The sequence below is a fragment of the Petaurus breviceps genome, unplaced genomic scaffold (assembly GCF_028583685.1).
Source record: "Petaurus breviceps papuanus isolate PSGF00001 unplaced genomic scaffold, PetGlider_PUasm1.0 90919, whole genome shotgun sequence".
Taxonomy (NCBI): domain Eukaryota; kingdom Metazoa; phylum Chordata; class Mammalia; order Diprotodontia; family Petauridae; genus Petaurus; species Petaurus breviceps.
The window spans coordinates 26,128,418-26,154,648 of NW_027187378.1; the positions used below are offsets into that span (position 1 = coordinate 26,128,418).

Consider the following 26,231-nt stretch of genomic DNA (forward strand, 5'->3'; position numbering starts at 1 on the left):
GTAAGGTATTGTAAATGGCAAGCAAAATTATATTTAGCTCCTTGTTTCAGTTATTCAAGTGTCTTTGAGCCTCACCTGTGATTATATCAAATCTTTGTTAGAAACAGACCCTGTGAAGCCCACAGTGGGAGGAACTTGCCAAAGACCGGAACAGGAAGGATGTAAGAGGAAGGGTGGAACAGGAAGGAGGAGAGCAAATAAAAGCTCAAGCATGAGTTAGGACTGAGCAGAACTGGGAGGAAAGAAACCTGTGGTGCTGGCACTCTGTCCGTTCTGGCTGTGTTGATTTCACAGGCAGAAAGTGAAGTGATGATAGTGCCAGCAATGTGTGTGAATATTGTTGTAACTGCTAAGCTTGATGTGTGGAACTGGACCAGAAGCTGGGAGATGCTTATCTGTGAATCCAGGTGACAGTGGGGTGGATTCAGACAAAAGCTGGGAGCATGGAAGAGGAACCATGGAGTTTGAGAGTCAGCCTCCAGTCAAGATAGAAGGACCTCTACTTGAATACTTAGTGCTGACTGACAAGATAAAGACTTTGATCTAAGGGTGGGAGACCTTTTGTACTTTGCACTTTCCACTATTCCTTAAGGATGATTGCTCCTTGGATGATTGAGTTAAGGATGATTGGAAGCCAGTGTCCAATCAAGAAGAAAGAAGGCTTTCTGGATGAGAGATTAAGACAATGTGACCTAGGGGTGGAGACCTTTGTATTTTGTACTCCTTAAGGATGATTGCTCCTTAAGGATAGTTGAGTGAAGGATAGGTGGAAGCCAATCTCCAATCAAGATGAAAGAAGACTTTAGAAGGGTACTTTATATCAATCAATTTAGATTGTGATTTACTATATGATATCCTTTGTTTAAGAATATGTGGCCACCTAAATAGGGTATCTCACCCTACAAGAGAGTAGGGGGGAAGGGAATTAGAGGGGAGATGATGGAAGGGAGGGCAGGCTTGGGGGGGGGGAAGTTAGAAGCACCCACTTTTGAAAAGGTACAGGATCAAAGTAGAGAATAGAACAAGTGGGAGGTGGGATAGGAGGGAGGAAAATATAGTCAGTATTTTACAATATATCCACTATGGAAATGTTTTGCATAGCTACACATGTACAACCTATACTGAATTGCTTATTTTCCCAGTAAGGGTGGGTGACAAGGGAGGAAGGGAATGAAACTGGAATTCAAAGTTTTAAAATCAAAAGTTTAAAATATATATATATATACTGTTATTAATATTATTTTACATGTAACTGGGAAATAAGATATACAGGCACTGGGGCATAGAGATCCACTGTGCCCTACTGGAAAGTCAGAGGGGGTATGAGAGAAGATATGGGAGAGAACAGATTGGAGGAGGGGATATCCAGTGGGATTGCTGTTTTGGGGTGGTGGGTAGGGGAAAATGGGGAGAAAATTTGTAACTCAAAGTCTTGAGGAAATAAATGAGTAAACTAGAAGTTAATAAAGCATTTGATTAAAAAAAAGACTATGTGGCCACTTTAGTAATAAGCTGTTGTGTTATATTGCTGTGAATGTTGTACTTTGGTTTCTGTGAATGTTTTGCTATTGAATAAGTAGAGAGTGTACTATATACTATGTGATCAGAACCTTAAAGTTTTTTACAGCAGCAATCCAGAAGACTGGAAAGGTAGGAAGGGACCAGGTTATGAAGTACTTTGAAAGCCTAATAAGAGGATTTTGTTTTTGATCCTGGAGGTAATAGGGAGTCACTGGAGTTTATTGAATGGAGGGAAGTGACTTGGTCAGATAAGCATTAGTAAGTTTGGAGAAAATAATTTCGATTTATATTAATGATTAAAATGCACATTAGTGCATCGTTGGTGAAGCTATGGACTGATACAACCATTCTGGAAAATAATTTATAAAGTTGCTAAAATATAGTCCATATACTTTGAAAGAGTTTCCTCTACTAGGCTTGTTGTTGTTAGTCCTTCATTTTTTAAGAGGACCAGTGACATCATGGGATGATGTCTTGACTTGAATTTAATTGGATTTAAGTGAGGCAAAATTGAACAAAGTTGTCAGCCCCACTCTTTTTTCCAGAGTCATTGGAAGTCCATTGGCAAGGCAAAAAGTCAGGGCAATTTGGCTTACAGTCCCATAGAGGCCATTGATAAGGAAGAAGTCCCCGTTATACCAAAATATTTGTAGTACCACTTTTTGTGATAGCAGACAATTGGGGATGGGGGGAATAGATGCCTATGGATCAGTGAATGGTTAAACAATTGTGGCACATGAATGTAATGGAATATTGTTTGTTTGTTTGTTTTTTAAAGCAATCGGGGTTAAGTAACTTGCTCAAGGTTACACGGCCAGTTATTTCTGGGTGTGGTGCTGAGTATCTGAGCCCAGATTTGATCCAGGTCATCCCGACACTGGAGCTGGTGCTCTTACTCGCTGAGCCACCTGGCCGCCCCTAAGCAATTGGGGTTAAGTAACTTGCTCAAGGTTACACAGCCAGGTGTTTCTGGGTGGGTGCTAAGTGTCTGAGCCCGGGATTCGATCTCCAGTTCTTCTCAACACTGGAGCCGGTGTTCTTACTCTCTGTGCTACCTGGCCGCCCCATGTAATGGAATATTGTGAACATTAATGATGAATATAATGAATACAAAGAGGCATGGAAAGACTTATACAATCAGATGCAGAGTGAAGTGAGCAGAGCCAACAATAACAATGTGAATGGGAACATAAGCACCCAAACAATCATTAGTAAATGTTGCAAAACTGCAAAAAACAAGCATGGCACTGAAGAAGAGAAATGAGAAGACACCTGCACAACACTCCTTTGCAGAGGTGAGGAGTTCAGGGGTGTGGAAAATTGAATATAATATAGAAGCTCTGCTTTGTCCCCATATCACACAATGTTACAAAAGGCCTTCTTTTTAATAAAACTGGTTAGTCTTTTAACAACTTAAAATAGTGTTTGTAGCTTCTCATTTTTTGATACAAGTGATTGTGAAGCATGTGATGTGTCTGTATTACATGAGAAGCCTCATCTTTAATGAAATATTTTTATATGAGCATAAATTTAGAGCTAGAATGAACCTTAAGGTTCATCCATCATATCCAACTGCTTCATTTTGCAGATGGCAAAACTGAGGCCAAGAAATATTAAGTGACTTGTCCATAGTCACACAGTTATTAAATTTTGAACATAGGATTCAAACTCATGTCTTCCTGACTCCAAGTCCAATGTTCTATCCATGTTGCCACCTTTTGTCCTGACATCAATGGAGTTCTATCATTAGAAGGTTCAATATAAATCTTCTATATAATATCCATCAGTTACCATGAAATTTTCTTTGGATTTGTCATTGCCATCTGTAAGTTTGCAAAATAATAACAAATTTTGTCTGGCGTTAGTTTCAACAACATGTCTTACATATGTAATCAAATGAACATCTTTAACTTCATCTGTTGCATCATCTACTTGCAGTGTAAAAGAGGAAGATTTTAGTGCCTTAATCACAAAGGTTTTCAGAAATAAGAGCATTTCTCTTCCAACCATATTCTCTACAAGTGGAACTATCCAAAATTTATAATCTAGTTGGAGAAACAATTTTGCATATAAGACAATTAGAAAATAAGATAGAAGCAATAAATGTTAAATAGTGTGATCTTTTAAAGTTTTATTTCACAGACTACCTAGGAGTGAAAGAGTGGGAATAGTCATTACCAATTAAAAATCAACCAGTAATTGACATAGAGCACCTTCCATATTATAATGTAAGAAAGGAAGAAAAATAGGATTTGGTTTACAATCAGCATTTAAAGTACAGATTTCTAGTGTAATATGAGCCTATTCTGGTGGTTGCAATGATTGTTCTGGTGTGGTTTTAACTTTTTCAGCCATTGTATTTTTCTCCCTCTGAGTTTCCTGAATATCAAGTTAAAATGTTAGCTTTCTTTTACTTAATGTGAATTTTAGAGCCTGAAAACCAGACTCATACTTTTTGTAAACAAAATTAAAAACAAAAGGCAAAGGAATGTGGTACAGTACAAAGAATACCAGATGTGGAATTGCAGGACCTAAGTGTATATCCTAGCTCTGCCACTTACTAGTCAACACTTTGACAAGTGTCCTTTCTGGACCTCAATTTCCTAATGTATAAAAGTGAGGGGATTGGATCAGGTTATCTCCAAGCTCCTTATAGGCTCAAAACATGATTCTATTAAATTTGCCTACAAAGGGTAGAAGTTTTTTAATAATGGAAAACAGGCATGTGGTGCTTTCATCTAATTATTTTATTTCTAACTTCTCTCTAGCCATTCCACCCTATGGTGAATTTGGATTGTTCCCGAGATTTCCGTCCTTTTCTCTGTGCGCTGTATGCACCTATATGTATGGAATACGGACGTGTTACACTACCCTGTCGTAGGCTATGTCAGCGGGCATACAGTGAATGTTCCAAACTCATGGAAATGTTTGGTGTTCCTTGGCCAGAAGATATGGAATGTAGTAGGTGAGAAAATTGCTTAAATTTTCATTGATTGTTTTTTGTCATGTGAATGGGAAAAAATAGTGTTTATTAACTTACAACAATAATTCCACTTCTAAAGACCTAGCTAGTTTCTTAGGGTTTTCAAAACACTAAATGGTTTCAAGCTTAGAAGTGTAACTTTCTTTGTATAAGAACCCATTGAAAGCAAATGCCTAAGCAAAATTACATTAAAAAAAAACACAAAAGCCTATGCAAAAGTAAAACCCAATTAAAACATACATAAAGGGGCAACTAGGTGGTACAGTGAATAGAGCATGGGCCCTGGAGTCAGGAGGACCTGAGTTCAAATCCGGCCCCAGACACTTACCACTTACTAGCCATGTGACCTTGGGCAAGTCATTAACTCCAATTGCCCTGCCCTTTCCCCCCCCCCTCCCCCCGCCAAAAAGGAACAACAACAAAAAAAAAGAATAGAGACTATAGAATGCTATGTGATAAATATAACAAATAATAAAAATATATCAATTAATATTATGTCTAATTAAAGGGGAGAGTTGGGTGAAGAGAGTGGATGGTATAGAAGGGGCACAGAGCAAAAAGCAAGATAATGTCATGGAGAAACATAGGCAGGTAATTTGGGAAAGGCACACTGACAGAGAATCTGGAGAGTAGAGGGAAAAGTCAGTTGTTGGGTCATCTAGATCATACTAGCATATACATTTTTTTCTCTTTCTACTTTGCCATGAGATAAGGAGAGATATAAAGAAGTCAGAGGAATTAGAGGGACCTTCTTGCTGATAAGGAAGGCTGGAAAAGACTTTCCTTTTCATTTGTCAACAAACTAAATTGAGTAAGGCTGATCAAAAGCTATAGGGAAACCACTGGAAAGGGCTTTTGGTACAAAACTTTCTTGAAGCATGAATGCATGTATGGTGAAGGTTTTAAAAAATTCAGAAAGACTTGGGAGAATGAGTTATTCCTCAAGGAAAAATCATGGTTAAATTAAGTAGTGACTCTGAATAGTTAATAAATGAAGTACTTAATTGTATATGGATGCTTGTATTTCTTTAAATCTTATTCTAAGTAATAGTAATACCTCATTTGTATGTATAATGTTTGACAATTTTCAAAGTGTTTTTACATTAATTTCCTTGCTCCTATATTTTGTCTTTTCTAAGAATCTTTATGCCAATCAATGATTTTATCCTAGCCATTTTAATAATGAAATTTACTTTTATAGGAAAAACAAATTGACTGAAAAAGCATATTATTCTCCTTGATTTGGTTAATCACACCTTGGGAAATATGGATATTTTAGGGAAAGGCATATTTGATTTAATTGTAAACAAGGCGCCTAATGAAAAAAATGAAGTCTTATGCAACAAGCCTAGATCTATACCATGACCTAAGACAGTAAAGGGTACTTTTTTTTTAAACTTCTTAGGTTCCCAGATTGTGATGAACCCTACCCTCGCCTGGTAGATCTGCATTTAGCTGGAGAGCCAACTGAAGGAGCCCCAGTAGCAGTTCAAAGAGACTATGGTTTCTGGTGTCCCCGAGAGTTGAAAATTGATCCTGATCTGGGCTATTCCTTTCTTCATGTGCGTGATTGTTCACCTCCTTGTCCAAATATGTACTTTAGACGAGAAGAACTTTCATTTGCTCGATATTTTATAGGATTGATTTCTATCATTTGCCTCTCTGCCACATTGTTTACTTTTTTAACTTTTTTAATTGATGTTACAAGATTCCGCTATCCTGAAAGACCTATTATATTTTATGCTGTCTGCTACATGATGGTGTCATTAATTTTCTTCATTGGATTTTTGCTTGAGGACCGAGTAGCCTGCAATGCATCTAGCCCTGCCCAGTACAAAGCTTCCACAGTGACACAAGGGTCTCATAATAAAGCATGCACTATGCTTTTCATGGTGCTCTATTTCTTTACCATGGCTGGCAGTGTCTGGTGGGTCATACTTACCATCACCTGGTTTTTGGCAGCCGTGCCAAAGTGGGGGAGTGAAGCTATCGAGAAGAAAGCATTACTTTTTCATGCCAGTGCATGGGGCATTCCTGGAACTCTCACTATCATCCTTTTAGCTATGAATAAAATTGAAGGTGACAATATCAGTGGCGTATGTTTTGTTGGCCTCTACGATGTTGATGCATTGAGATATTTTGTTTTGGCTCCCCTCTGCCTGTATGTGGTAGTTGGAGTTTCTCTTCTATTAGCTGGTATCATATCCTTAAACAGAGTTCGCATTGAGATTCCATTAGAAAAGGAAAATCAAGACAAGTTGGTGAAGTTCATGATCCGGATTGGTGTGTTCAGTATTCTGTATCTTGTACCACTCTTGGTTGTAATTGGATGCTATTTTTATGAGCAAGCCTATCGTGGCATATGGGAAACAACATGGATACAAGAACGCTGCAGAGAATATCATATTCCATGTCCCTATCAGGTAAGAAATACATTATATATTTCAGTATTTGTGGCACTGAGAGTGTAAGGATTACCACAATGATTTAACTGTTAAACCATTTTAAGCATATAGATGAGAGTGTTATGCTTTTAAGTATTTATGAACTTAGAATTTTATTGTCACCTAACTTTAAAGGGACAAAATGAAATAGGACAAATGAAAAGGACAAAATTAAATACATAATGCAGATGCCCCAGCTTTGGATGGAAGCCAGGTACATGAGATTATTAGTCATTTAGAGCATTTTTGTTTATGTGGTTGTTGATAATTTAGATTTCTTCATTTGAAAACTACTTCCTAGTCTGTGACCAAATATCTATATGGGAATGACTTTTTCCTTATAATTTGAGACTGTGCCTTATATGTCTTGGAAATGGAAACTTTATTAAAGAAACTTGATGCAATGAATTTTTTCTCCAGTTACCAATTTCTCTTCTAATTTTAATGGAATTAGTTTTGTTTTTGCAAAAACTTGTTAAATTTTATAAGTCTAGATTGTTCATTTTACCTTCAGTAATCCTCTCTATCCCTTGTTTAGTCATGAACTATTCTCCTATCCATAGATCTGAAAGATAGTTTCTTACTTGCTTTGCTAATTCGTTTATGATGCCATCTTTTGTGTTTAAGTCATATGTGTTTGGAACTTATTTTAGTATATTATTTGAGGTGTTAGTCTATACCTAATTTCTGCAGAACTTCTTTCCAATCTTTCCAGCTGTTTTTGATGAATATAGAGTTGGCACCCCATTATAGTAGCTAGGATCTTTGGGTTCATCAAACAGTAAGCTTCTTGATTTGTTTGCTTTTATAATGTTATATACCTAATCTGTTCCACCTTTCAACCTCTCAATTTTTTGACTAATACTAAAAAATGTTGATGATTACTTCTTTGTGGTATAGTTTGAGATATTAAATGGCTAGACCTCCTTCTTTCTCACTTTTTTTCCCCCATTATTTCTTTGAAATTCTTGACCTTTTGTTTCTCCAGATTAATTTTATTATTTTTCCTAGCTCTGTAAAGCTAGAACCTTGGTAGTTCAAAAAGAATATTCTGTTATATTAATATAATTCTAACATATGTCTTGGTAGATGAAATACCAAGGATTTTATATATTCTGTAGTTATTTTGAGTGGAATATCTCTCCCTCCTGGGTTTTGTTAGTAATATACAGAAACACTGATGATTCATGTCAGTTTTTTTCTGTTGTGCAATTTAGCTAAACTTATTGTTTCATTTAATTTTTAGTTGATTTATCTTTGGCTTGTCCAATATAACCTCTAGAAGCATAGCAAAAATTATGATGCTGCCCAGGCTTATCTATTGATTTAACTCTGTGCCAAATTACTTTATAGGTTAGATGCTTTGTAGAAAATAGCTTTTAGATAAAATAATGCAAAATTTATAAAAAGTGAACAAAAGGGCAAGATATTAAGGGAAATAATAAGGGGAAAGTGGGATAATGAAGGTTTGAGAGTACAGATCTCAAAATTATAATACAGGCAGGCACTGGGAATAGTATGGGGTGTCTGTGTGTATGTGTGTGTGTGTGTGTGTGTGTGTGTGTGTGTATGTGTGTGTAGAGGAGAGAGAGAAACAGAGAGAGAGAATCTGAGCAAACTCCACCAGCCTCTCTTTCATCTAGCTAGAACCATAAACCGTCTTAGGTTGGTTTGAGCAGAAATCAGGAACCAGGCCAAAGACAATATCAGGATAATGCACAAATAGGAGAAAAGAAATGGGTGACTTTAGGTGAAATGTTCCTAAAAATATATATGTATCCCTATTAAAGAATTGAAGAAAAACAAGTACAAGAAAAAGAACAAAAATGAGAAGCACCCCAAAAGAATAATACCCCAGGGATAATGGGCTTTGATGATGAAAACAGCAACCAGAGCTCATAGATCATCAAACAAGCAGACAGCTCAAGTCCTATGCAGTGCCCATGCAAAAATGATGTTCGATGAGGTCAAAGCAGATTCAAAGAAGCAACCAGGGTCAGAAGATATCTCTGATGAGCAGACTTTATAGTCCTCTATGGAAAACTCACTGAATAGTTCAGGGGAAAAAAATAGAAATGCAGCCCTCTAGAAACAACAGTGTAACCATGGAAGTGTAAAATAATTCTAAGGAATCAGAAGAAATGTCATCCTCTGTAAAGATGAAAGCAAAGGCTTCCCAACAAATCATAATTTAGACAGAAAATTAGATCTTCTGATATTGTTTTTACCTAAATACAAGTCAAGTAAACAATTATTTGCTAGTGGGCTTAATTATAGAACAGCTAGACTAATGAATTTTCTCTTAGATTAAGAACAAAATTCCTAACTTTTTCAATTTCGCTGAGGAAAAAAAACCAAGGAGACCCAGAAGGGTGTAACTTTTTAGACATTGGGAAAACAAATACTTTTTCCCATAGAAGCAAATGTTCAGATCTTTTAAGTTACTCTCCATGGAAAGATTAGTGTCAGGATTTCAGAAAGGTTTAATGTATTATTTCTAATGATAATAACAATAGTATCCCACAGGTCTCTGTCTTAGGACTTTTTCTCTTCTTCATCTATTATCTCTCACTTGAACTTATCACCTCCCATGGATTCAGTTATCATCTCTATGGAACATCTCAAACTGGATGTCCTTTAGATGTTTTAAACTGAAGATGTCCAAAATTGAGCTCGTTAACTCTCCCTTCTCCCTAAATCCTTCTGTCTTCCTAACCTCCTCCTTATTATTAAGGCTGCCACTATCCTTTCAGACTCCCAAGTTCATAAAATAGATGTCACTCCTTACTTTCTCGGAGCCTCCATATCGAATCACTTGTCGAGTCATGTCTCTTCTGCCTTCTTTTCTTCCTTTTCTTCTCTGATATTCCCAGCACCCTGGGGCAGGCAGCTTGTACCTGGACTATAGTAATAACCTCCTCATTGATGTCCTTGCCTCAGGTCTCTCCCCAATCTATTCCATTCTCCACTCACCTCTTAAATTGTCCTTTCTAAAGCACAAGACCATGTCATCTATCCTATTCAGTTAATTTAATGGGTACTTATTCTCTCCCAGATAAAAGGTAAAATTCTCTGTGTAGCATTCAAAGCCTTTTATAACCTTCTCCTCCAACTTCATATACCTTACCTAGCCCAGCCTCTTCTTCTGTACAGTGACAGTGGCCTCTGTGCTGTGCCTTACACAAGAAATTGTATCTCTCGGCTTCAGGCATTTTCCCTGGCTCTCTTTCATGCCTGGAATTGTCTCCCTCCTTCTCTCCATACCTTAGCTTCATGACTTCCTTTAAGACCCAGCCAAAATGCCATATCCTACAAGAAGCCTTTCCTAGCCACCCTTAATGTTAGTACCTTTCCTTTAAAAGTCTGTTGCTAGGAAGATCATCAATAGGAGATGCAACTAGAAGTGGACAAAAAGGAACAGACTTATCCATCTGTTGATTTTCTCCAGCTTATCCTGATTTGGTTTCCTTGTACATAGTTGTTTGCACATTGTCTCTATCATTAGACTATTAGCTCCTTAAGGGCAGGAACTGTCTTTTGCCTTTTTTTCTTTTGGTATCTCCAGCATAGTGCCTGGCACATAGTAAGTGCTTAATAAGTCTTTACTGATTGATTAACCAACTAGTTACAATAAAAAAAAATTATTGCTTCTCTTGCACATATTGCCAGTATGCTCACTTCCTGTCCTGACTTGCTTGCCAAGTGTGGGAAGTGTAGCTCAGTGAACAAAGATAGTAGCTAAGAGCTTGGGAGTAGTCTGGGCCATGATAGCTAAGCAGGCTGCAAATAGGTTATATATGTTTTAAAGCTCTTCACAATGAGAGATTTGTGGTCCCTTTCCCCACTTTTCCCTATAATGAGGGGATGGCAGAAGTGAGACAGAAATAAAGATCACTAAGAGTGTCAAAATATTTTTCATAACCTTGCCAGGGGAATAAAGGATTCCATTTGGATCTTTTGCACCATCTCCAGTCTGGATGCTAGGACCTGAAAGAAGAGGTAAGAGTAGGATTGAAGAAAGACAAGCACTATTCTGAGACAGAGGAGAGCCCAGTGTGAAGAGCATAACCAGGAGAGTTAACCATAGTCCCTACTTCAGTCAGTAACAGCTCAAATTATTGGAGACCCTTTCTGCATGGAGATTTCTGGTCCTGGCTAGTCTCTCACCTCACCTTTAGCGCTCTCTGGGTACTCTCTCTGTGCTCAGCAAAACTGTGAATGCCATCTGTTTCCAGGATATTGCATGGCATTTGAAATGTCTGGGAGGAAGCCTCAACTGTTTCTAAATATCATAAAGATCATCACTGACATACTTTTCAACCTCTTGCTACAGATAATTTTCCTGATCCAGGAAATGTTTGTGAATCTCTTCCCAGTCTATCTTGTTGGCCAATTGATCAGTCCCTTGCACGTGTTGCTTTTCTACTCATTCTTGTTCTAAGTACCACTGGTTCAACAAAGAAATTGAAATGCATCATTGATTGGACAACATTGAAAGGAATTGTTCCTACTACTTTGAATTTGATCGGCAGTCTTATTACATTATTACCAGCTACCTTTTCTCTGTCCTCTTTCCTCTGTTCATCATCAGCATAAGTGAAATGAAAAACCCTGGGAAAGTACACCACTTTTAATTGCATCTCTTTTTGGTGATCTTCCTAGCAAAAGACTTTCAGAAGATGATTTACCTGCAGTCTTCCTTGAGTAGTGCAGCTGCTATGGAGACACTCCTTTCAACACACTCATCTACTGCCATGCAAAAACTCCTGCCAAACTACCACCAAAGAGTCTGAGTTTGAGGACAGGCGTTGGTGGTTGGTTAAACCCAAGGAAAGCAGGACTCACTCTGCCAGGGGCCTTCCACACATTTCCAATGTTATTTATGAGGATTTGGTATTTTACTTTCTTATTCAAAGTGTAGGGCAGAATCTTTTTGACATTCACTTTTGGGTTTTTAATACTCTTGCAAATCTAAAATGACAGGTTTTTCTACAACTGTTTTCTAGCTTTTGCCAGTGCTGTTCTGATTTGAATACTTCCCTTGTTTTCCTGTGCCATTCTTTCCTCTCCCCTTTCTACCAACCCTCAGATGAATGGATTTTGTAAATCCAGTTGTTTCTTTGTTTTTTGTGAAATCCATACACTGGGTGTGGAGAGAAGAGTCTTTCAGGTATTTCTGGTTACTTCCTTCTATAGCCTTCTTTGTCTTTGTTTTTTTTTTTCTTTAACTCAGGTTAGGTTTTCATCCTTCCTGCTCCATTGTGAAAATAAAAGAATCTGAAGAAGTAGCAGAAAATCACTTGTACATTTAAGGTTCCCTAATCTTCAGGGGAACTATCAATTCTGGACAACTGTCACCATTAGCACAAGATGTTGGGTTCCTCCCTTCCTCTGTTTGAGGAGGTTAAAGAGTAGACATCACAGAGCTCTTCCCAAATCCTCCGTCATTTAAGGAGGATGCCTAGAACATTCAGCTTATCATTTCCCACCCAACTCCTCTTTTAGATTGCCTGATGTCCAGAAACTCATCATTCTGTAAGATGAAATCAGTTCTGTAATTCATCTCCTTAGATAATTTCCCATCCCAGCTGCAAGACATTATCATGCCCCATACTAGGTACCCTTCCTCTGTACCCCACCCTCATCCTTTTCAGCTTTTTTTTTTTTTAGTGTAGTCTTCCCCCATTACATTGTGAGCTCCTTGAGGGTTTATTTCTTTATTTCCTCCTTATTTCCTTCTTTGTATCTCCAGTGCTTAGCAGAGGGTCTGACACATAGTAGGCACTTAATAAATATTTATTGACTATTGACTAAGATGTCCTGAAAAAGTAAGTTTTCCTAAGCACCAGGGACAGCTCCATCCACCAGGGAACCAGAGGTCTGAAATTCACTTTGTCAGATCACTGCCATATCTAGCACTTGAGGGGGAAGTTGAGAGCTACACATTAGTCAGGAGCTACATTAGAAAGTGAAATAGCAAATATTAAAATATAGTCATGTAAGTTTTTTCTGATACCAGAAGGTTGGGGGGGGGGGGAATGGGGACAGTAAGGACACATCACAGAAATCATACAACTTAAAAAAGACTTAAATGAATAGGTGCTTGAGGTTAAGTTTCTAATGATATTCAGGAAATACTAAGTCTTGTTTGTGTTCAGAATAAGGGAATTTAAAGTAAATGGGAAGATGTGACCAACAAGATGGAGGACTAGACATTTCTCTAATTCTCATGACCTCTCAAACTTCTCCAAAATGGTAATTATGCACAAGAGATACACCGCAGTTTCAGCTGTTTTCACAGTTTAGGACAACCAGAATCCCTAACAAGGTAAAAATTTTATGAACTAACAGCAGAAAAGGTTGATACTTAACTCCTAACTTGCTCACCCAGTACTCTTCTCCTTTTCAGGGAAGGGTGTGCAAGTTGACTCACATGCTTGCAACAGAACTCTGCTCTCCTACATTATCCTTCTCCCAGGGCTGTGGAAAATCAAAAGGCCGAAAGTTTTTGGTTGAGACAAAATTGACTGAAACAACAGTGTGGCTATGCTCTGCTACAACAAAAGCTCTGCCATAAAACTGAGGAACAGAGAACTCTTGAGACAGGACATGTGCGGGTGGCCGATTGGCCACTTCACTAAGCCTGAGGGAAAAATTCCCAATATCTAGCTGAGGCCAATTCTGTTCCCCCAGAAGTCACTTAATGTGAAGACCAAGGCCTGTGAAATGTGAATTGCACAGATGAGAGGAGATTGATGTGGCTTTGAGCTCCATCTCTCAGAGAAATTTACCAAAGAGGAAGGGGTCAGAGAGAGCAGTAGGGGAATATGAAGAAAAAGAATTGGAATTACCAGAAATTTTAGGTGGAAGAAAAAAAAAAGACTTTGAAAACAAGCAGATTGAGCTACAGGGAAGATATTAATAACAGCAGGGAATATGGCCTCCAGATAAACTAACACAGTCAAGACATCTATGAACAAATATTGAAAAACTAAGAAAAGTAAATCAATACCTCAAGTGGCAAAGGACTCTGAATTTCTAAGAGAGAAGGGAAGTAGAGGAAGATATTTTTGAATGGTTTAAAATAGAAATAAGAATTGTGAAATCAGAGTTTATGACCTCCACAGCAGAAATAATTGACAGGGGGGCAGCTAGGTGGCACAGTGAATAGAGCACCAGCCCTGAAATCAGGAGGACCTGAGTTCAAATCCTGCCTCAGACACTTAACACTTACTAGCCATGTGACCTTGGGCAAGTCACTTAATCCCAATTGCCCTGCTTTCCCCCCTCCAAAAAGCAAAAAAAAAAAAAGGCAATAACTGACAGAATAGAAAAAGATGACTCTATAGCATCAAGTCTCACCAATGAAACAAGAGGAAATAATGTATTAGGAACACAAGTATATATAAGTAAAGGACAATATGAAAGAAGACTAACAAAAATCAATAGCATTAAAAAAACATTTCTTACAAGCAAAACATACTGATCTCAAAGACAGGCTGCATAAAGACAACTTAAGGATCATAGGTTTCCTAAAAGAATGTACCAAGTCAGTTGAACTGGTGCTGAGTGAAGTGTGCGGAGCCAGGAGAACATTGTACACAGTTAACAGAAACATTGTGCGATGATCAGCTTTGATAGACTTCTTCTTTGATAGACTCTTTTTTTTGATAGACTTCTTCTTTGATAGACTCTTCTCAGCAATACAATGGTCTTTGTTTTTTCTTTCTCATGATTTTTCCCTTTTATTCTAATTCTTCTTTCACAATGACTAATGTGGAAATACATTTAATATGATTTTACATGTATAGCCTATATCATGTTGTTTACTATCTTGGGGAGTGGGGAGAGGAGGGAGAGAAAAAATTGAAACTCAGAATCTTATAAAAGTGAATATTGAAAACTATCTTTACATGTAATTGGGAGAAATACAATACTGTTGGGTGGGACAGGGGAGGGAATAATGTACCCAGTAAAAAAAAAACCCTCAACACAATTATAAAAGAAATGGTACAAGAAAACTATTCAGAAGTTCTCAACACAGAAAAAAAAGTACTAATCAAAAGAACCCATAGATCTCCAGGGAAAAAAAAACTTACATTGCAAACTCCAAGACAAATGGGCAAACTTAACAATTCTGTTTATAAACAGCACATTCCACAAGTGACCAGGAGAAAGACCTTCAGATATGATGGGGAGGAAATTAAAATAATCTAATGCTATTCTGTACCTACCAGAAACTGTAGGAAGGAATAGAATTATGTGATCTATAGAGCAAAGGAGCCTAAGATACTACCCAAGGTGACATGCCCTACAAAATTGACCTTATCCATAAATGAAAAAAAGATGGGTTGTAATAAAAAAAAAGGTGTTTTGAAACATTTCATTTTTTGCCCCTTATTTCTGAGGCTTTCTTGAACAGGATTACAGGGTTGTTTTAGAAAATGATGGTTCCAATGCCTTTCAATCCCCTGGCATGAAATGTTGTATTCAGGGATGGAGACATACATACACACACACTCACACTCAGTGATGAAGACATATACATGCATACCACAGCTGCTAAAAGGAGTAGATCCAGTATAATCCACTTTTAAAATTCTTATTCATAGACCCAGTCATGAGCACAAGACTTTTAATCGACCAGCTCTTCAGGCTTAAACCACAGGCTGATTTCCTTCTCAGCACTCTTTACAGAATCACTGCCATGAATGATGTTCCTGCCAACTTGCATGCAGAAGTCCCCACGAGTGGTGCCTGGTTTGTAACCAGCTGGATTGGTTTCTCCTAACTCTTTCTGTCTTCAACACATTCAAGCCCTCCCAAACCATGGCTACAACAGGCCTCGAGTTCATATATTTTACAAGCCCAGGGAAAAATGGCCTGTCCTTCAGGTCAGCATAGTGCTGTTTCAGATGTTCCTCTGAGGCCCTAAGGAACTTCATGCCCACGAGGCAGAATCCCTTCTGCTCAAAACGTTTGATGATGTCCCTGACCAGGTCCCGCTAGATGCTGTCAGACTTGATGGCAATGAAGATACTCTCAGTGTTGGCCATGGTCCTGGGAAGCTGGGGCTGGAGCAGGAGAAAGAGGCATCTGTGGCTGTGTTGAAGGAGGTGGTGTGAGCCTGAGGAGTCTGTACTTAGCCTTGAAACATTTCTAGAAAGAAAACCAGATCTAAACAAATTATTTGCTTCTCAAACACCCCAAACAACAGAAATATAAGAAAAGTAAACAAATACAGCAACCCAGAACAACAACAAAATAACAACAGAGAGACCATTAAGATATTTCTTTCTAAAAATGTATAAGGAGATAAAGGTGATAACAGAAGGCAAGTAGAAGTGATGGTAGAGAAACAGAACCCACATATCATGAACTAAACCTCACAAAGACCCCACCCATAGGTAAATAATTGTTTTTTTGTGAGATTAAATTACAGAATGAAAGAGTGCATAAAAGAGGAAAGAAGAAAAAAAGGGGGGGATATATTGATGTACTTTAATCAGGTTAAAGTTTAACAGTGAAGAGAAAATAACCCTTTATTCTTTCAGGAAGAAGAGAACCTTTAGGTGAATGGACATAGAGGCATAGGGAGAGACAAGAACAAGAAAAGAAAGGAAAAATCTTGTTTTATTAGTCATAAGGGGGACCCCTGATAAATACTTCCATGGGGGAAGAGAGAAAAGCTATAAAGAAAGATAGAGACCTAAGAATGGGTATTATCTTTAGAGATTTGGTGAAACCACATATCTTGACCTAGAAGAATGAGAATCAGAGCTCTAGGTGTTATATGACACCCAGAAGAGTGAGAGGGTAAGGAAGTAGAGAAGAGATTTCATGGCAAATGAGGAGAAACTGGCCATGAAAAGGACAAGTTACTTATGAACTGGACAATCAGGGAATAGGAAAATTTCCACCATGGAGCAATATCTTCTCTGTCATCTGCAGGAACTACAGTGACTAAGGATAATATTTTGAAGCTATAACATGGAAAATATTTAGAAGAGGGAACTGAAAATAGGTACCTTAGAAGCTTTTAATTCCAGGAGAAATATGAAGTCTAATGAAGGAAAAAATAAGTACAAGGGTCATGAATCAAAGAATAAAAGTCTGGGATAGAAAGAGAAGATAAATAATGAAGAAAATGAATAAAAAATTCTTTTTAGGAAAAGATACAGAAAATAGAATTTCAAAAATTATCAAAACATATTGAAGGGGGGTGGCCAGGTGGCTCAGCAAGTAAGAGCACCAGCTCCAGTGTCCGGATGACCTGGGGATCAAGTCCGGGCTCAGATACTTAGCACCACACCCAGAAATAACTGGCCATGTAACCTTGAGCAAGTTACTTAACCCCAATTGCTTAAAAAAAAAACATATTGAAGGGAAAAAGAAGAAAGGGGATTTTACTTGACCACCTGAAATGGGGAAGAATTAAATAAGTAGATAAAAGGAAGAAAGAAAAAGGAACTAAAAAGATAAGCAAAATTCCAAAATTAGGAAAAGAAGTAACAAAAAGGAGGTTGGGTTTAAGGGTGAGAGGAAAAGAGCCACTGGAAATAAAGTTGCCTTAAAATAGATTAGTCTAAAATAACCATAGAGACAAAGTACTATGTTTACAGAAGAAGAAAAATAATCATTCTAATTTGGGGGGTAAAAAGCAAACTGACAGAGGAAAATATAAACCTAATTTTCATAACTTTAAATGTGAATGGCTTATAGTAAAATAAAAAGTATGATCTTGGATAAAAAAATGAAACTCTACAATCTATTGCCTACAAGAAGCATATGTCGGAAACAGACATGCAGAATAAAAATTGAGAGCTGACAAAAAATTACAATGATAAAGTAAATGAACAGTTTATTGCATTAAATATAGTTGGAGGGGAGGTTGTTCTGCAAAGTGTTTCTGAAATTCTGGTCTTCTCGGAGAATTTTGTGTAATTTAGAAATGGAGAGTCTCAAAAACCTACTTTGTAAGATTGGAATTGTTGAATTCACATTTGTGTATGTAAAGTGTCAATGTACATATATCCCTGCTGTATGTGTTTCATTAATTAGAAAGATCAATCTAGATTCCAGCTAGTATTCCTTATGTATTAAAAATTTCCATCCCACAAGGGAAAAATATACAGATTACTTGAAGCATTAGGAAAACCTTTAGGGGAGAGCTCTGTATCCACTATTGGTTAACAGAAAAATCCTTTTTTGGGGTATTTTTCCAAAATAATTTTAAAGAAAATGCAACAGTTATCCACAATTGCAGACAAGTGATTGCAGATTTGTCCCATGGGGGAAGTATCATTGGAAGTTGTATAGAATTAATATAATTTATACATGAAATGTTTATAAAATGTATGGTTGAAAGACATTTTGAAGCTGTTTAAATACCTTTGGTATGCTCCAATAAGATCCTTTACAGTTTTGATAAAATATTATGTTTAAGACTTCATTAAAAAACCCCACAAACATTTCTAGGATTTTCCTCAATGTGGGGGGTGGTTTGGAAAGATAGTTTAAATTGTCAAGCATTTTGGTAATTCAATAGCTCATAATTGGAATTTTGTGATAAAATAACAAATAGAAAATAGGTCACTGGAACAGATTATTTAAGCAAAATCCTAGAAGGAACATGCATAAGAACTGTGCCCAAATCCTACATCCACTAAGAAAACTTTACAAGCACTATAGACCACATGACATCTACAAAATTAGGGGGTTGAACTAGATGGCCTCTAAGGTCCTTTCTAGCTCTAGCTCTAAGATCCTATGGTCTTTTCTTCCCTGGACATTGATTTAATATATAGTCAAGTCAGTGTAATTCAGCATTATAATTGTTTTGTGTCCATTATAACTGTCTTAGGCGGGGTTTTTTGTCTCTCACAGTACTTAGCTGTATAATACAAATCACAGAAGTTTCATAATTATTTATTGGTTAATTATGTATTTAAGGGTACTTTTATTTAAAATCTTGGGTCCAAAACTTCTTTTATAGGAACATAACTCATTTTATATAAAAATGAAACAATTTTGAGATATAAAATTTCATTTTAAAATCAAGTTTGTAGAAACTTAACTGCTCCATATCAAGAAATGTTTATACAGGTATATTTCATTTTAAGGAAAGCTATATACATAAAATTATCATTTTACAAAAAACCTAAATTATTACTATAAAAACAAATTCTCTTATTCTCTCAAAATGTTATTTGATTTACAGTTTTCTGTTGCATAAAGTAAGATACATCTAGAACATACTAGTTAGTTTAAGCCAAATGAGTGAACTTTGAAGTGTAAATTACATTTTTTTTCTTTCACTACCTGTAGGTAACTCAAATGAGTCGACCAGACCTGATTCTCTTTCTGATGAAATATTTAATGGCTCTCATAGTTGGTATTCCCTCCATTTTTTGGGTTGGAAGCAAAAAGACATGCTTTGAATGGGCCAGCTTTTTTCATGGACGCAGGAAAAAGGAGTAAGTTTTTTGTGTGTGTCTTTTTTTTTTGGAGGGGGGAATGTAGGGCAATTGGGATTAAGTGACTTTCCCAAGGTCACACAACTAGTAAGTGTTAAGTGTCTGAGGCTGGATTTGAACTCAGGCCCTCCTGACTCCAGGGCTGGTGCTCTATTCACTGCACCACCTAACTGCCCAGGAGTAAGTTTTAAAAACTAACATTTTTTAAAAAAGAAAATAATGTTTTCAGTAATTCTGCTTTGTTGCTTATGTTGATGCATTTTAATTTTGAAGAAGCAGGCAAACAAGATATAGCTTTGCCAGGAACCACTAATTATGATTGACACTACAGTATGTTTTAATTTTTTTGAAAAACTTTGAAATAAATTGAATACTTACAGTCTGCAGATACCAGAAATCCCAGCAGTCTGACAAAATTCTTTACCTTGCCTCCTATTCAACATGTCATTCTACTTTGAAAGGTGGGGAGGCATAGTGGAGAGAGGGGGAGCCTTGGAGTCAGGAATACCTGAGTTTGGGTACTGCCTCTGATGACTATGGACAAAAATCACTTGACTTCTCATTGCTCTATGTAGCTCTGTTGTAGATGAGTTGCCAGTCAGCATTGGTAGGAGTCTCTACCATGGGAAGTCCCTCATCAGATAAAATCAAAGGTCTGAACTCTTCACCAAAGAAATTCTCATAAAAGGAACTAAATGAGAAGGGTGGAAAATCATGTGCTAAAACATAGGGCTAAAAAAATTTAACTGGGGTCAGCTAGGTGATGCAGTGAAAAGAGCACTGGCCATGGAGTCAGGAGGACCTGAGTTCAAATCTGGCCTCAGACACTTAACACAAAAACTAGCCATGTGACCTTGGGCAAGTCACTTAACCCCAACTGCCCTCCAAAAAACAATTTAAAATTTTAACTGAATTTAATATTTAAGCTTATAAAAACTTTAAATTTCACTAATACATTTGGGACAACCATTATTATGAAACTTCATTTAGAATGTTGAAGGGAAGGCCCATTATACTGAAAAATCTGAGTTAATTTATATAGCCCTTTATGCTTTTCAAATGAGAATAAAATTTCTTTTTTGAGCTTGATTACTTTCTAAGTCATATAAGGACATGTATTTTTATTCTAATTTTGCAGGTAAAGAAATTAAGGTTCAGAAATGTTAAATCAGAGGTGGTGCAGTGAATAAAGCACCGGCCCTGGAGTCAGGAGGACCTGAGTTCAAATCCGTCCTCAGACACTTAATATAAAAACTAGCTGTGTGACCTTGGGCAAGTCACTTAACCCCAATTGCCCCCCAAAAGGCAAAAAAAGAAATGTTAAATCCCTTTTCCAAAGTAACAATGTCAGAGGTAGGAGAGATTTTAGAGGTAGGAAAGATTTTAGAGGTCGTTTCTGGAGTTTTAACACATTTGCTTTACATATGAAATTAATTTGCCTTAAAGAGATTGATTTCCTTACGATCACACAGCTAGTTAGTGAGAGAACTGGAACCAGAACAGTGGTTTCCTGATTCCCAAACCATTTGTCTTTCCAGTATACCCTTTGGATGAAACTAGGTTGGCTTGGATGTTTGTTATCTTATACTAAAATGTTTCTCTCTTTTAAATTCATCTTTTAGAGCTAATAATTAACCTCACAATATACATAAACCTGACTTGTTCATCTGTTTGGCATGTATTCATAATGGCAGCTAGGTGGTACAATGGATGGAGTGTTGAGCCTGGCATCAGGAAGACTTAAATTAAAATCTAGCTTAGACACACAGCTGTATGACACTGGGCACATCACCCCTGTCCGTCTCAGTTTCCTTAAACATAAAATTGGGTATTATAAAAGCACCTACCTCACAGGGTTGTCATGAGGAATAAAGTGCTTAGCCTAGTACCTGGCCCATAGTAGGCACATAATAAGTGCTTGTTCCCTTTCCCCCCTCTAGAATGGTAAATGAGAGTCGCCAGGTCCTCCAGGAGCCTGATTTTGCCCAGTCACTTTTGAGGGATCCCAATACTCCTATTATTCGAAAATCAAGAGGAACCTCTACCCAGGGAACATCCACGCATGCGTCTTCTACCCAGCTGGCTATGGTGGATGACCAGAGGAGCAAAGCAGGGAGTGTCCACAGCAAAGTGAGCAGCTACCATGGCAGTCTCCACAGGTCTCGGGATGGCAGGTAAGTGATTTACATGGTCCTATATATTTCATTAATTTCAAAGCACAAGAAAAAAAAGAGAGACCACCTATCAGTCAGATTCCCTACTGTCTAGATTTAAATGAGGTCTTGGCCATTACTTAGACAAGTTCAAGGCATTGACTTTGTATGCTTGTCCACAGTTAAGAATAATAAGTAATATGCATTGACACAGATAAATGAAGAAAGACAATAGTGGACATGTCCATACATAATGCATATGTAAATCAGATGTGCCTCTGTAACATACATATATGAATACACTGAAATGCGAATGCAGATCACTCAGAAATATCTTCCACTGACTGTGCCACTGGAACATCACATTAATGAAGTATTTATTGATTTTGTGCCTCATTTCTCATTGTTGTGTGTCAGTAATTTTCAGTCATGTCTTACTCTGTGACCCCACTTGGGGTTTGCTTAGCAAAGGTGCTGGAGTAGTTTGCCATTTCCTTCTGCAGTTCATTTTACAGATAAGGAATTGGGCTAAACAGGGTTAAGTGATTTGCCCAGGGTCACACAGCTAGTAAGTGTCTGAGGGCAGATTTGAACTAAGGAAGATGGGTCTTCCTGACTCCAGGCCCAGCAGTCTCTCTTCTGTGCCACTTTACTGCCTCTCATGTCTAGCACTTTGTTAAACACTGGGAGGTAGATAAGAAAAATTTTAAAGGAGTTTATAATCTAGTTGGAAAGACGAGGCTAATACTATAAGATCATTAACAAAACAATTCACTATTGAATTATTTGGTGCTTACCATGTGTTCAGAAAAGGAAAAGATGATTGTAATCTAGAATAGTTGGCAAAGGCCTTTAGATAAGCAGAGAGAAATGAGGAAGGCATTATAGAGAGGGAGAGCAGAACCAGGGAAAAGCAAGACTGAGTGTGCCATATAAAGATAGCAGTGAAGAAACAGATTTGTCTAGAGCAAAAGGTGACTAATAGTTAATAGGGAAAAATGTGTCTAGATTGGTAGGACAGAGCCTAAAGTTGACTGTGGATTTAATGCAATAAGCAGTAGGATCTTGAACGAGGAAAATCTGTCTGACAGGACTGATGAGAGGAGGGAGAGATTAGACACAGGGAAATCAATCAGAAGTATGCATATGAAGTGGTAAGGGCCTGGACTACAACAGTAGCAATGGCAATGGAGAATAAGTAATTGAGCAGAAGGTCTAAGACTAGATTTGGTGATAGATTGGAGATAGGGGCTGAAAAAGAGGGAAGAGTCAAAAATTATTTCAAGGTTCCTAAGACTTTGAGGCTGCAACAACGTTGCTATCACTGACTATAACACAGAACTTTCTGCTCTCCAATGAGAGCTCTTTCATCTTTAAAATATTGATGTTTGTTCATTTCTCTCTACTATCTCTTTTTGCCAGTCTCAGAAGTGGGTATCCTTTCTCCTCTTCATAGCTACCCACTCCAACTGTTTTTTTTTTTAATCTCATCCTGTCCCTTTTCCTTAGGGATTTTGCCCCCATACTAACCTTTTCTAGCATCTTTCACTTTCAGTAGGCAGTTTTTTTCTGCCTTTCAGGCATGCCCAGTTCTCCCATATAGATTCCAAATAAATAAGATTTCAGTTGATTATTTCTAACTATGTCATATTCCTTTCTTCCCTCTCAGTGGCATATTTCTTTTTTTATTATTATTAATTTGTTTGTTTATTTTTAGTTTACATGATTCAATTCCACAATTCCTTGAGTTTCACATTTTGTCCACCTCCCTCCCCTCCCCCCCATGGTGGCATATAGTCAACTATAGGATCTGTAAATACTTTCACATTATACATTAGTCAGTTTATAAAGACGGATTGTATCAGATGGAATGAAAAATGGTAAAGAGGACATAAAACCAAAGAAGAAAAGAAAAAAGTTCAGGTATTTTGCTTCCATCTGGATATAGACTCAGTTCTTTCTAGTTCTTTCTCTGGATGCACACATTTCTCTCCATCATGAGTCTTTTGGGATTGAGTTATATCATTGCATTGCTGAGAAGAGTCCAGTCTATCAAAGCTGGTCATCACACATACGTTGTGTCTGTAATTGTGTACAAATGTCTCCTGGTTCTATTCTTCTCACTCAGCATCAGTGGCATATTTCTCAAATAATAATAGCTGATTTTTAAAAATTATTCTTTCAAGTACTTTACATAGATAATCTTATATAAAATTTAATGATCTCCTCTATAACTTCATTACCTATTCACTCCTTAATCTCTCCTAATCTGGTTTCTGATGCTTGTACTCTAATTAACTGTACTAAAAATCACCAATAACTTCTTTCATACCAGACCTTAATCCTGATCCTCCTTACCTTTCCACAGCATTAACATTGTTGAACACTACCACCACCACCACCACCACCACCACCCTTTCATTCATTAATTCATTCACAAATAATTGTGGAGAACCTATTATGTTACTATGTTAGGTGCTAGCGAAGAGACAAAAAAGATATGGTCCTCCAAATACTCCCATTCAAGTTAGGAAGATAATATATTAATTCCCTAATTCACACATAGATTATTAAGTTGTATTATAATTAGATTGATTTTTCTATACAGTTAATTCCTGGTTATTTTTAGGTAGAGTAGCTACTTTGTAGATTTTGCATGACTTGGCAAGATTTGTGTGCTTTCAGCCATGCTTTGATTCATGTAAATTATTAATAAGAAAAGTTAATAATTTATGCAAATGCACATATATGTGTTCCTAAACATATACACATGTATTTCTAGAAATAGTGTATATAATAGCTATATGTGTATATATACGTGCATATGCATATATGTATATATTAACACACATAATTTTAGATAACCTGATTTTCAACTCAGAACTAACTGAAGTTTCACTTTCAGAAAATGCACAGCACATATTTTAAAACAGTGATTTACTTTCATTTTTTAAAGATGAATTTTCCAAGTGTATGAGGAAACCAAATAATTTGGTTTCTTAGAAAGACTTTGGGAAGTGAAACATCTTCAATTGAACAGGTAAATCGTGAATATTTGGGTGACTATTTTTCCATTTTCTACTATGAGTACAATTGTCAGATTAACAAACAAATAAATAAAATTCATTTTATTTAACTCCAGCAGCTTATGTGTTCTAGAACTTTTCCCCCAATAACAAATACTATAATTTTCTTAAAACAGGCATATTTTAAAATGAACAAATGTTCATCTTTAAATATGCTAATTATATATGTGAAATATAGTTTTTTAAAATAAAAACTAAATTGTCTTCCATCTAGATCAAAATTAAAAACTTAAAACATTGGGCTATTATTTAGCTCAGCATTTCCCAAACTAATTTATCATATAGGAATTAAAATATATTGAAATGACCCAGAAGTATGGATCCTGGTGGGGGAGGGGGATGGGGGGGGTTATGAAACCCTAATGTAGTATCTAATAAAGAACCTAATGTTACTTGGCAAATAGTAAGTTATTCTTACTTAAAGTGTTTGTTGAATAAATCTATGTACTTAATGATAGCTGTCAGTTCATTGTTATAACTCAGTAAGCATTTCTTTAATGACTCACCTTTAGCAATGAAATATATATATACACACACACACACATATATACATGTTTGTATGTTTGTATATGTAGTATTATAATTAGAATTATAGATAATGATTGCTGGATATATAGATTAACATAGCCAACATTTGAATCTTCAGTAATTGAGGATTAACCTTTATGTCAAGTACTGAGAAGATTTTAAGAAATTGAGTTGGAATTTAATGCATGGCCTTCCTTGACTGATCTCCTTATAAAATACTACATAATTTATGGTTATAATCCCTAGCCTATGAAGCTCTTTTAAGGTTATAATTATATTCAGTTAAATACCTTTATATAGGTTTTTTACTTTTCTTTTGTTTTCAAAAAAATCTTAATCTGTTTCAAAACTTCAAAATCTGTTTTAAGTCTAGTTGGTTTCATTTTTAAAACTGATTTTTATTAACCTTGTCTATAGTTTTTAGAAACTGAGTCAACTGTTACATTTCCCATCTGGTTTGGAGCTAGTTTTATTTGGTATTGGGTTTGTTTGTTTGTTTGTTTGTTTCTTCTTCCCCTTCTTGCCCCCCTTTTCCCCGGCAGAGGAATATGGAAGCATAGAATTATCCTTAGCCTTCATCTGGCTTGCAGAATCAGGGACCGTAAGGAAGAGAAAATACAGCCACAATAAGAGAAAGAGGGAGAAGTATGTTAACTGTCCGTGTGTAGCAGCACAGTTGCCATTTACTTAGAAAGTTGGGGTTTGGGCAGGATTATGAGTTTTTGCATGTGAAATAAGAGATAATGGAACCTGGATAAAAGGTTCAAGAAATAGGTTCAAATAGGTTCAAGGTATATTCAAGAAACATACAAAAAGGCTAAATTTTGTATTTTAGGTGACTAAGTAGAGAAGCTCATTTCATGGAAATAACATTTTAATTCCTTCAAGTTCTACTGAAAGATAATTAGAACTGTTCATTTTTTTCTTTCAAGTGGCATGTAAGAAGTCCAAAGCTTCCTCATTCTCTGCAAAAAAAATTTTCCTCCATAGCAGGCCTTCTTTTCCATCACTACCTATTCACATACGATCATGAAAGAGTA

At 36.7% G+C, this 26,231-nt stretch overlaps 1 protein-coding gene and 2 pseudogenes across 1 annotated transcript in view; 2 read left to right on the forward strand and 1 right to left on the reverse strand.

Moving 5' to 3' along the window:
* Positions 1–26,231, forward strand: part of FZD3 (frizzled class receptor 3) — an 84,793-nt gene that overhangs the window by 57,298 nt on the left and 1,264 nt on the right. The window contains exons 4-7 of the mRNA XM_069075966.1: positions 4,290–4,486; positions 5,910–6,927; positions 19,276–19,424; positions 21,365–21,598. Of these exons, the coding sequence (XP_068932067.1) occupies positions 4,290–4,486; positions 5,910–6,927; positions 19,276–19,424; positions 21,365–21,598 (1,598 nt within the window). The remainder of the gene's footprint in view (positions 1–4,289; positions 4,487–5,909; positions 6,928–19,275; positions 19,425–21,364; positions 21,599–26,231) is intronic.
* Positions 10,619–11,835, forward strand: LOC138152156 (etoposide-induced protein 2.4 homolog pseudogene; annotated as a pseudogene).
* On the reverse strand, positions 15,551–17,161 carry LOC138152007 (nucleoside diphosphate kinase B pseudogene; annotated as a pseudogene).